Source organism: Vidua macroura, chromosome 2 (assembly GCF_024509145.1).
Source record: "Vidua macroura isolate BioBank_ID:100142 chromosome 2, ASM2450914v1, whole genome shotgun sequence".
In the NCBI taxonomy this organism is placed as follows: domain Eukaryota; kingdom Metazoa; phylum Chordata; class Aves; order Passeriformes; family Viduidae; genus Vidua; species Vidua macroura.
In genome coordinates this window covers 80,586,855-80,599,702 of record NC_071572.1, presented here as the reverse complement: position 1 = coordinate 80,599,702, position 12,848 = coordinate 80,586,855, and the positions used below count along the sequence as shown (strand labels likewise).

General features: G+C 36.5%; 1 protein-coding gene across 1 annotated transcript in view; it reads right to left on the bottom strand.

The window, feature by feature from the left end:
• The window catches only part of TMEM135 (transmembrane protein 135), a 158,046-nt gene that overhangs the window by 51,480 nt on the left and 93,718 nt on the right, over positions 1-12,848 (bottom strand). Inside the window, exon 6 of the mRNA XM_053971012.1 lies at positions 8,012-8,058. Within this exon, the coding sequence (XP_053826987.1) occupies positions 8,012-8,058 (47 nt within the window). The remainder of the gene's footprint in view (positions 1-8,011; positions 8,059-12,848) is intronic.

The following is a 12,848-nucleotide window of genomic DNA, read 5'->3' as shown; positions in this document are numbered from 1 at the left end:
TGCATATGGACATGCACTCTGCACCTCTTCTGGGGGTAGGCACAGAGACAGGGACATTGCTTGGCTTGGCATGGCAGCCATAGCATAGCTGACCATAAAATAACCAGTACAAGGATTACAGGCTGATGTGGTGTGCATTTCCTTGGCAGACACTGTAAATACAACAGGCATCACACAATCAACGACCATTATCAAAATGTCAGAAGTTTTCTCTCGGGGTATTTTCAGGAAATTAGTCCAATAACTCCTGGTATCTTAAGACTAAGTCTGTTCTAGTAACATTTCAGTATCACAAACACATATATTCAGAAGGCAAACATGAATATTAAATCCTACATTCTAATCACTAAACTAAATATATTGTTAACACATTCTTTCTCAAGAAAAGGTATTAGAAAAAAACTTTGTAAAATTAACATTACATGACAAATCTCTAATTTAAAGCAATACTTTAAATACTGTTACCAAATTGGCATGTACATTTTGAAAGACAGAAATAAATAATGGCAAATTTAAACCTTTCTAGTTCTAAAGATGCATCTCTAGGACACAAAAAATGTATAAATACTTTCACTTTTTCCTCTTGACAAGGATCTAAAGAGATCACAGAGTCTACTGAAGTTTTGAACTTTATATTACTGTAAAAATCACAATAATTCTGTTTAGAACATAAAAGGATATTTTCAAGTGTTTGACATATTTTTTTTCAAGCAGGAGAGCAGTTCGTTCTATGATGTCCTCTTCCTGTAATTTCCATCCAAAAACTTTGGCAATAACCCATAAAAATAAATACTTAAAAAAATACCTTAAATAAACATGTCCTTTTTGGGTTTTTTTTTGCTTTTATTAGCAGAACACAAGGTAATTTTTTTCCATATCAAAGCCAAGAAATAGAAAGATGATCTGGGCCATGTATGCAGAATAGGTTAGAAAAAAACTTAAAATCATAGTATCTCAGCATTTCATTAATACCAAACACTTACCATCCCTCAGAATAATTTTAACAGGATCTCTAGGTAACTTTAAAGAAAAATGTTAACCAAGATGTACTCCACCTGGAGCTATGCAAGTAAGTTTAGTGCACAATCCCCTACATAATCAGTTAGAGAGAGGAAGCAGCTCAACATGAGTTAAACCTTCACAAGATAAGAACTGCCTTAGATTTGCCCATTTTTCCGTCCAATTTCCTAACTTAAATCAGATAGGTGCCTAAAGCTGAAGATGAGCCCTGGAAAGAGGCCCTAGAGACATATTAAAGATCTAATTGTTGTAAGGTTCTCTTTAATGCTATGTTGGAGATCAAAATGGATTTCTTCTACTTTTATGAATACCACTGTTGTCTCCAAATGAATAGGTGAAAAATAATGATTCGCAGTTGGAAATATAAGAACACAAAAATTGCAGAAGTGGGATTTGCTCATGGATATTGTACAGCAGCCACAGCAAACAATGAAGGTGCAAGAGTGTCAGGAGAGGCTCACAAACCAGCTACAGATGCCACCCTTCATCCTGCTGGACACTGCAATTTTCCACCCTAAATATACTTTTTTTTGGTAAAATCTCTAGGTCCAGATCTTCTTCTTACATGTATGAAAATCTAAAAATCTTGAATTGTTGCAGTAATAAAAATATGCTTAAGATGCATCTTTATCATTTCTGAACTACACATGTATGTCCAGCATTAGCCTGATGAGATCAATCTCCCTCTGCTGCGAATGCAGTAGAGTTAGGACCAGAGCTCCACAAAATTTGGCAACCCACAAAATTTCCCTGCAAACCAAATCCAAAAGCACTATATGGTACAGTAAGATTTAAGAGAAAAAAAAAAATTAAAAATTAAAATGCAGTGGAAGTCTGCTAAAAGACTATGAGAGAACAAAAAATATGTTTCATGAAAAGAAAAAGAAAAAAAATTCTTTGTCACTTTTTATCCTATTGGTAGATAAACAGAACATGGATTATCTCACCTTTTACCCATATTTATATTTGAACCCAGTCTGTGGAAGTCCAGCAGCAGGTCTCTGGGGGGCATTTTTAGTTGGTTTGTGAGCCTCTCCAGAAGTGCCTGAGTTAACCCAGGAGGTTATCTTCTCATTCCCAACCCCCTCCTGCAATCCATGTTCTACTTTTGCTCATGCTAAATAAAGCAAACTGGTATTTATAGCATTTCTTAGGAGGCTGAATGTTTTCATCTACTCACCAGGTCATCCAAAATACCTCAGAAATCAAGTTTCATGACATTTACCAAAACAATGCTTTGAATCACTAACTTTGAGATGTTTATATAAGGATAGTAAAAAACATATAAACATGGAAAAAATCCTCATCTCTTTTTTCTTCTGATTTATTACATAATAATTCAACAGCAGAGGGCTTTTAATGTGCTCCTGTAACTCTACAGCAAATGGAAAAAGCTCCAACATAATCTTTATAAGAAAGGGGAAGAATATTTCATATTAAATCCATATAACAGCAACTCTGACTGTTAAGCTAGCTGGTTCTACTGCAGCAGGGAAGTAGAATTAAAAGGCAAAAATATCTTTCAAGCAGTTGCTTCAGCACAGAAGGCAGTTTAGGTGACTAAACAAGAGACTAACATGGCACTGGTACCACAGATTTTTAAAAGAAAATAAAGGCACTTTGAAATATCATATCAAAAATACTGAATAAATTACAGGATATGTGTTTCACAGAGAAAGAAGAGCAAATAGCTGTAATTTGGGAGGCTAGAATTTCCTTAATGAGATAGCATAAAGGGCTCTGCAAACAAAAGGACCTTTCTCAAAGGTTTTCAGTGTCTTCACAAAAGTTTCAGTACTCTAATAGCAGTATATGACACTGCATCTGAATTTCTTAGGTGCTTTTTTTCACTAACCATTTTTAATCTGCACATAATATATAAATGGCATTAAGAGATCAAGAGCTTTCTCCTGTGACCTATGCAAATCCTGAATTATGAAAAACATGATGTCCTGCTTTGTGAAATCACAGCAGTAGCTTCAGATTGTCTGAAATTACTGTTTCAGAAAGTAACACTTTAGCAATTATCTCTAGAAAAGGCAGCCTTCATCCTCAACTCATGATCAATCAATCATCAGAAACATTCAGCCTTCCTTAATAGCTGGTTTCGGCTCATAGGTGGGGCTTTGCTTTCTAAGGTTCAGAGCAGATGAATTAACATGTGCATATTATAAGCTGGTGGTATATGACCTAAGGATTAACTACTATAGCAACCAGTACTGTAGTCTGCCAACACATATTCACCCAAATTGCTGGATTTTCTAAGTTTATATGGATAGGATTTCTATGTAGGTGTTCATTTATTGTACAGAGATTGCAAGTTTTATATTAAGTAGACTCCTTCAAGCACGAAAATGCACAGCCATTGTATCACCCTGCCAAAAAAATCTCTTGCGCACTATTCAAAATGAAACTGCTACTAAAAAAAACAATTGCACTGTGTTTTACAAATATTTATTTTACACATTGTAGGATCCCTCCTGCTTGTTCATTTCATTCTATCCAATTACTCCAGAAGAGTATTCTGGACAGTACCATGAATTATTCAAACTGAAATAAACTGGCATGAAACCATAGTATAATCAAAACCTTTCTACCCACAAACTTAATTCCATGTAAACTGCAATTTAAAAACAATTAGAAGCATTAAAGAAAACTGTACTTTTAATACAAGACACTTTAAGAACGGTCTCTGGGGACTGATCAAGTGACCTCTCTGCTGTCTCTTCTCCTTGAAGGGAACTAGAGTTGGCTAGACTGTGCATATCCAGAGGTATTTTCACCCAGACCCCTTTCTTTACGAAAGTAGCACACTGTGAACAAGTCTTACTCACATCAGATGACACCACTAAGTACTGGGTTTTTTGAGTAAGTGGTGAACACCCAGACCCAGTGGAGTTTAATATCACCTAAAAATTAATTCCTACAGATATAAGAACATTCCTCTCCCCAGACACACTTCTGTATCTAAGATTCTTAGGCAAATAAGGGTGGAAGGGGAACAATCCTATTTCAAGTGTGGTTGTCTATATGTGTGAATTAAATATACATATGTCAGATTCCTCTATACTGTGCATACTACAGCCATCTACAAATGAGTAATGCACCCTCATTTCATCACTTCCAATGGAGTATAGCAGAAGCATTTTGAGAAAAAACAGAGGTCCAAGTTAGAAGAAAAGTACAAGACGTGAATGGAAGAGAATAAAAAAGTACTGCACTAAAATATGCTTCCTCTGTCTGTAAATATAACTCTGTTGCTTGTAAACCTATCATCTGCATTTCAGCTGGTTTTTTCCTAGTATATTCTTCTATTTTTTCCTGTCTCCTGACATGACCTTTTTTCTTCCCTCTTTGGTCACTCTCTCCTACCTTCTTCCTACTGTCTTCCTTTGTATGTTGCTCTTCTGAATTTACCTTTCACTCTGACTTTCCTCTCACTTTATCTATTCTGGAGTAATTATTCCTGGTTTTTCCTTCTACCATTTCAGTTCTGTAACCTCACTTCTTTACTCCTGAGATTTAGCACCTTCTTTTTCTTGTCCTGTAGCAGATGCAATGATTTTCGAACAGTCCAAGAGAATTTGGGGAAAACTCCAGTGATAAATACCAAGGCTGCTTGAAGTTTTCAACTAGTGTGAAACACCTGCTCCATTAACAGACCATTATTACAGTACTTGCTTAGAAAACAATGTAAGATAGAGATTATAGCACGATACTGAAGACAATCAATATACTAGAAAAAGAAATATCCAAATAAATCAAGAAGAACAATGTCTATGCTTCCACAGATCAAGACTCATACATCTGTTACAGTAGTATTTCCTGCAACAGTAGGGAGTAGGTAGGAAGACACCCACCTCAAAGGAGAGGCATGATGATGTTGCAATTAAATGCCATATTGTTTTTTTTCTCTTTTAATGGATATCTATCAACCAGAGCACTGGCCTTCCAGAAGAAACACTAAGCAAACTCAACTTTACAGGCTGCTGTTAACCTGGCAACTTGAAAGCTACCCTGGAAGCTGTGTGATGTATAGAACACATCTCAATTCTTCCACAAAATAAACAGTTTTGAACTTTCCAACTCAAATAACTTTTAATTACCTCGATTCAGCTAAGATCACCTTTTATGCAATTACTTAAAAATGACCTAAGTCCATGTGAATGCTGTGGAGCATCTGCGCTCTCCATGCTTTCTCAATCAGCACCACTGGCTTAGTCTGATGCAGCTACCATGCATCACAGTACAAGCTGTGCAAGGAAAATGATTCAGCTCAAAACTACCCAGAGCAGAAAAAGCAGCCAAATTTAGTTAAATCTGGAGCTGTTAGGAATGCAGTTCCAACCAGGGCTACATATTAGGGACAGTAATAATTTTTAAGATCAGAGAACCCATAACCTCAGATAAGGCAGTTTATATGAACACAGAAAATAAAAGACTACTTTGCTTTTATTCTGTGCAACATTTGACTCCCAAGCATTAGTCAGAATTTCAAAGCGTAGAGGTAGACTTACATTAAATCTCTTTTTAGAAAGGTTTTAAGCTTCAAATTACACCATATAGATATTAGGATTTTATCTTTAATGATAGAGACATTTTATATGATCTTGGTGACCATGACTGCTACTGCTCTCAGTACCTTTGTTGACATTTTAGTTGGATGGACACAACAAAAAGTCACTCTGGGAATAAGTTAAGTATAATGCAAAAGAGAACTTTCTGTTTTTCAGGTCAGTGAATGCTTGTTAAGAGTTAGCAGTGTTTTATAGTCAACAGGAATATATTCTCCAAGCTGAACAGATCTGACTTTGAATAAGGTATTTATTCCAAAAGTATGAACATGATTTTGTCAGTTTGATCCACTTACGATTAAGGCTGAAGCGATTTTGAGCCATTAAATAGGAAATGTAATTTAATGACTCTCCCAATTACTTTCTGCCTTAGATGACAACAGAAACAGGAAGATTGCTTTCCCTAAGACTCCACACAGGATTTTTCCAAGGACTGTCCAAAATTTTACTGAAGGGCATCAATGGTTAATTCACATACTGATTCAGACAGCTCACAATCACAGCCAGTCCAAACAAATGGACAACTCTGAGGCCTGATTAAGTGACCTCTCTGCTGTCTCTTCTCCCTGAGCAGTTGATCGGACTGTTTTCAGTGTTTCTGGGTGCAAATACCCAGAGGTATTTTCACCCAGACCCCTTTATACCTGGTTTCTTTAGGAAAGTATGTGAAGAAGTCTTCACACAAAAGAAGACTCACAAAACTGATTATACTGAGAAAGGAAGAAAAAAAAACACCTCATAAACTAGTTTGTGCTAATTATTTTTGACAAATTTGTCTTAGTACATTCATTGGTGTTTAGAAATAGATTTCTTTTTCCCAATAATTAAACTAAACTTGAGTCTCTATTTTAATTCTGCTGTTAAAACACAAAGACAAAAGGAATTAAATGTTGTTGATGATTGCTCAACAGGATATTCGATCAGCCTTGGCATGGAGTCACTATTTTAGAAGAGAAAGTGGTTTGGAGACCATTCAACTGTGTCAGGTTAGGGAAAAATTCACCAAATACATCTGGGCTCTGTGTCAGTTCTCACCTCTAAAGAAGCCACAGGAAAGGAGAGGGACTTTTTACAAGGGCATGTAGTGACAGGACAAGGTATTGGCCTCAAACTGAAAGAGGGCAACTTAGATTTGGTATTAAGAAGAAATTCTTTTCTGTGAACCACTTACCATGTGGTGGTGAGTGGTTTCCCTGACAAGCTGTGGATGTCTCGTTTCTGAAAGTGTTCAAGGCCAGGTGGGACGGGGCTTGGAGCAGGGGGGCTGGAACTAGATGACCTTGAAGCTCATTTTCAGACCAAACTATTCTAGGATTCTGTGATTTAACTTGCACCGCTTCATTACCAAAGACATAGGTAGAGACAATTAGTTTCCTTCAAGATCATACAGCATTTATAGGTTTGAGCAGAATTTTAGTGCTCTGAGTTCTTTTGACCAGCATGCATGCAGACAGGTGTCTAACCTCAACCTTATAAGTCTAATTCTCTGAGGTTGTTATGGCTTAACTCAGAGACGTAGAAGAAAATAAGGCAAGAAGACTGCCAATGCAAGGTTCTTAATAGGTTATAGATGAAAGGAGGAATGCTTCTTCGAATCCCCTAAATTAACAGCCCTCTTCTATCCACGGACTGCTCTTGGCCAATATCCGTAAGTAATGGAATTATGAAAAACAAGCTGCAGCTTCCAGAGTTTTGCAATTACCAGGGGATCATACAGCTTGAAGAACCATAGATGGCTGCAAGCCGCAGAAAATTCTAAGCCAAAGGGTTGTAGTCAAAGGTCACTTTAAAAAGCAACTTTCCAATTTGAGATATAATGAAGAAAATTTGAGAGGTCTGGTATTTAAAGGGAAATAAGATAAATTACTTACATCTATATTGCAATCTGAGAGAGAAACAAGCCATTAAAATGAGTGTCTCATCCACCTCCCACCACTGTAAGTTTTAAAACATGGATATAATTCATAACTTGTGAAAACATGTGAAACAAGTTTATTCTAAAATTGAAGGAAGGTAGTTGCACCCGCACACAAATCAAATATTTGGCATTATTTAAGACCACAAAATTTGATTTTCCTGTTCTCCTCTATTTTTACCAGAAGAGTAAATGTGATCTTCCTGCCATGAGCTCTTAAAAAGCCATGAAAAGCAGATTTCAGTTGTTTTCACACTATGTTATATCTCCACGGTCATACTTAGGAGATGAAACTCCTGAAGTAATCAGTATAGTTTCCAGAAGACTCAACATTTCCCTTTTTGGCCCAGTTATGATCACAGCACTGGGTGATGCCTCGGAAGCACTCCAGTCAATTCATCTTGAGTGAAGACTACACAGAGGAGTACCAAAAAGCAGTAAGCTCTAAGAAACACTGTTCAAAATGGTTTTTACAACATAAATAGTTACACCAGCGACATACCTGAAGAAGAACATGAACAGAGCAGCTGTGATGCAGAACAAAAGGACCTACAAGAAGCAGAAAGAGTGTTATTATATAACACACTACTACTGCATGTTCTGGATCGTGAAGATGTTATAACTTTTACTATAAAAGCTACGCTTTATTTATTATATGCTTGAGGGGCCAGAATGAAAGCTTGTCTGAGTCCACCAAAAAGGATTGCCTAGTTTCTAGTGAACTTCGAATGATTCCTGTGGAAGCTTAAAAAATTGAAACTCAAACCAGGGTAGTGGGACAAGAGACACAACAAATGACACCATTTAAAAGCATCTGTAATAAAAGACCAAGTAATAAAATAATTGTAAAACAAAAGAATTTAAACAATAAAATACTAGAACTGAAATTTAAACATCATATTTTACCAGTCTTTGCTTTTGTGATTTATTCAAATCTCATATTGCTAGTTCCAGTTTAAAAGGCACAGTGTTTAAAACATCTGCATAGACAGCTGCTTGTACTGAACTGCTTTCCAGTAAGTTTGAGAGCAGATGATTATATTCCCAATTAACAGTACCCTTTCTAATAGTTTAGCTTAGTGCTAAACTCACTTGGAACAAGCTTATCTTTCTCTGTATCATCAGTGTGCTCATACAAGAGTCTTTGAATGTCCTATTTCCTCCAGCCATCCTCTCTGCTGGGGCTTAGAGCTGTTACCTCCTCCTTATCACCTGCACAGGGACTCACAAATGCTGAAGAAAACCTGCCTTAATCAAATCCATCTTTGCCAGGTACACCTCACAAGTGAGAAAATATTGTTTTGTTCTAGATACACTGGCCAATATTCACACCATCATTTAGGAGGCGAAATCCTTACAGAAATAGCACAAGTCTTTCAGAAAATATTTGCACCTATTTTCAAGGGGTGATGAAGTTTTCATCATGAGAGGATACAAACACTTTATGTGAGAAGAAATGGAAGAGGTGGCAGAGGTGTAAATTAGAAGGTTATAAACACGTAGAACAGGAGGCTACTGCATGTTATAACAGATCAGAAAGTGTGAGAAAAATTTACATAGGAAATCTTTACAATGACTTTCAGAGAAAAAAAAATCTTACAAATTACACCGTTTCCCTTTTCTAGGTCCTTTGGCATGTGAATTAAAACTAGGTCACATGAGACATTATAATATCTGCTGTGTAAACTACCCATTTTTTCCTTTTCCTTCATCAGTACTATCATACTTTATTAATCTGCATCAAAAATGTGAACATCTGAAATCATTTTATACAAAATCATTAGGGCAAAGTTATATTTCATGAGGATAATTGAATTTTTCATTTCAAACTAGCAGCAAAAGCAGACAAGCAGTCTTATTTTTAAACACAAATTCTACTCAAAAATATCTGCCCTATTCCTGTAAAGTTCAAAATTTATTTGATCAGTTAAACAACCATCAATTCTCTGGAGGTTATTCTGGAGACACAGGGAGAAGGCGGCTTGACAGCCTGAGCAACAGTGTTGGGAAATAAGTGAGATATGGCAAAGAACCAGTTTTCTGGATGATGTGAGGGGGGTGGGCGATTACAAAATAAAAACAAAACAAAACAAAAAATCACAATTAAAAAAATAAATATGCCTTTGCATACTAAAACCACTTCATTAAACAGGCTTTTTCTTGCCCCTTTTTTTAATTCCTTTTTTACCTTTTTTTTTTTTCCCAGTAAGTTTGATAATAATCTAACAAGTATCTATATGTATAATTAAGATGTCCTCAGAGCTTTCTACTCCAGGCTAAAGCACCGCAGCTTTCTCAGCTTGGGAAACGCAGCACTGGACACAACACTACAGTCATGCCTCAGCAGCACTGAGTAGGAGGGAAAGATCACCTTGTTCAGCCTGCTGGCAGTGGCCTCCTATGCTGGAAGGGGCCTTTGCTGGCTCATGTCCAGCTTGGTGCCCACCAGGACCCTCAATTCTTTTTTTGAAAAGCTGCTTTCCAATGCCCCCAGGATATACTGGTGCCATTCCTCACCAGAGCCATGACTCAACCCTTTGTTGAACCTCATGAGCACCACTAGTAAAGAAAAGCATAGACAAAACAAGGCAGTCCAGAAGCTCACAATGGGAATAAAAGGTCCATAGGGTACAACTGTTTGAAAACTGTTGAAACTATAAAGGTAGTAGTTAGCGATGAATATGACAACTATTTTGCATAATTATTCTATACTAATAAATCTGTCTCATCAAGTACGGAAGGAGGAAGGCAGAGTAAATCTACAGCAAATAAAGCATTGGTTAGATAATAGAAAGAGCTCCCCAGGGTAGTGATACACCAGAACAAGTTGTCTGTGAGATTGTGGAATCTCCTTTATCAGAGATGCTTAAGACAAGTAGAGGCAAATGTATCTAAGAAATGCCGTGGGCATGTTTGACAGGGTCTCTCCAACATTTACTCAACTGAAGGACAGCAAAACATGTGGCTAAACCAGACCCAGACTCTTCTACATGAAATTCACAACCCCTCATGCAAAGTCCAGAGACTGCCTTATCATAGAACAAATACGGCAGAAACAGAAGAAAAATTGTCACTGTGCTCCAAATCTAAGCTACTTTCAAAATAAGCCTTTTTTTAACTTTTCCTCATTCTACAATTTTTGTGATAAGTGCTGCACAATATGCAGTACCTATTTTAGTTTTTAAAATAACTATATTGAAAAAAATAGGAAAATACTAAGGCCTACAGAAATAGAATTCTAAATATTAAGTGAATTTAAGACTTCTATTCCAGTGAGCAGGAAGTCTCACTAGGGATTTTTCTTGCAGAGTCCATTACTTTTTGATTTACAACAGAAGACCAACATAATGTACTTGGCAAAATACAGACCTTGAAACTTTCCAGCTGAAGAAACAGATACAAGCAGAAAACCTGCATGTTGCTAATGAGAATGATATGCCCTAAAGATTCTAACATCTATGAAGAGATGCCTGTAGGTTACAAGGAAAAATCCTTATGGATTAGCATATTTGGTATGTGAGTACTTTAATTGATTATGTTATACTTCACTGTACTATGCTAAACCTTAATAAAAAATAAAAGGAAATTTGCTGACAAAACTGAAGAGGTACTTTTTTCCCAGATCTCTGTTGACTGACAAAGCCAGTATTTATTTTTTTCCAAGAAAGTTTAAACGTCATATAATCAGCAACAGGAAGTGACATCTGGCAGTACCCAGCACTGAGCACAAAACAAAAAGCTCTGAGTGAAAATGGTTACCACTTGCCCTGGTGACAGCAGTAGACCCAGTAACACCAGCAGAAGTAGCTCACAAATGACCTTCCCTCATAGCCAGATAAAAATCTTGGCCCAAAGAAAGGAAAAATAACACTGCTGAAACTATCAAAACTACTTGAGTCTTGTGTATTCAGGCTTTTCCCGCACATGACTCAATCCTGAGGTTATGTGCATTTTCTTTAAGCATTTCCATTATAGTCAGATTTCCTGGGGTACAAAAGGTCTCTGATTGAAGGCTGCTCCCCTACAGCCACAATAAAGAGTAGGACTGAAGTCTGTGATAAAGGAACACAGACCTAGTAATTAAAAGGAAAAGCACTGAACGTACTCATAATCTATTTAATGAAGACAGGAGGAGGTAAATGGGCAGATCAGTGATATTAGCTGGTAGAAGCATCCAGAGTGTTGGAGCTACAGTTCAACACTGCATAGCGCTACTACCAGCTCACAGAAGACCTAAGGCAGCTTCAACAACTGGCACATAACACTTGACTTCCAGTGTATCATAAAGCCTGAAAACCATCACCTTCCTGATCAACCACTTGCAATGTATGCAAGACCTACAGCTACACTTGATAAAAACTAAGTTACTACTACGACTCAGATCCCGGAGGCTGTGTGCTACAGAAAACTGAACTGCCAGCTAAACTCTGTCTGAGGGAAGGCTTAGTGGTAAAAAACATGGAAAATTAAAAACCCAGTTTAAGTAAGCCCCTTCAGTAATTAGTACTTGAGCCAATTTCTTCCAAAGTTACAAGATATATAAATGAGATATATATATAAGTAGGAGCTTTGTACAGTTGGTTACAAATTTTTACTCTTAAAATATATGATGCAGAAAACCCCAACTATTTTGCGTATTTTTTTATTCCTTAAAATAAAGACATTCATCCACAGAAGAGTTTACTGTTGTTTCTGCTACTAGAAGTTTATAACCCCGTCTCACCTTTATACACACAGTTGAATAGCAGCATAGTAGCTCTACTATCTATTATTATACCAGGGATCAAAGATGATGTTCCATGGGACTTCTGAGTACACAGTCTATTTTTCTAATTTACCTCTACTTCAGACATGAAGAATAATTTGTTGCACCCAAAAGCCATTCTGTTTTTTTCCATACATATTAATTAGTCTAATAAAAACCAAAGCATCACTAACAGTAAGCCCCCAAAGCTATACTTGCTTGTGGTTCCCAAATTTTATTTCAAGATGTGTTATTGCCCTTATTAAAATGTTTTTTAAAGTTCTTTTCACTAAGATTATCTACTCCCTTCTAACAAAACCAAAATAAAACAAATTAAAATAATGGAACTAGCCATGCAGATTAATGTAATAGTCTTGTACTCCATGACCCAAGAAATATATATGTATGGAATATCTCTTTTCCACCTGCACATTATACAACATTCTAATCAATGAACTGTCTTTATAAAATACATTGGTTAAGCTTTTCCAATTAAAAAAAAAGCTACTTTTAAAAGAACGCAATTTTCTGTAATTCTCTAATAGTTAAAAGGGATGGAAATCACAAGTCTTTCTGAGTAAAAGAGCAAAAAAGA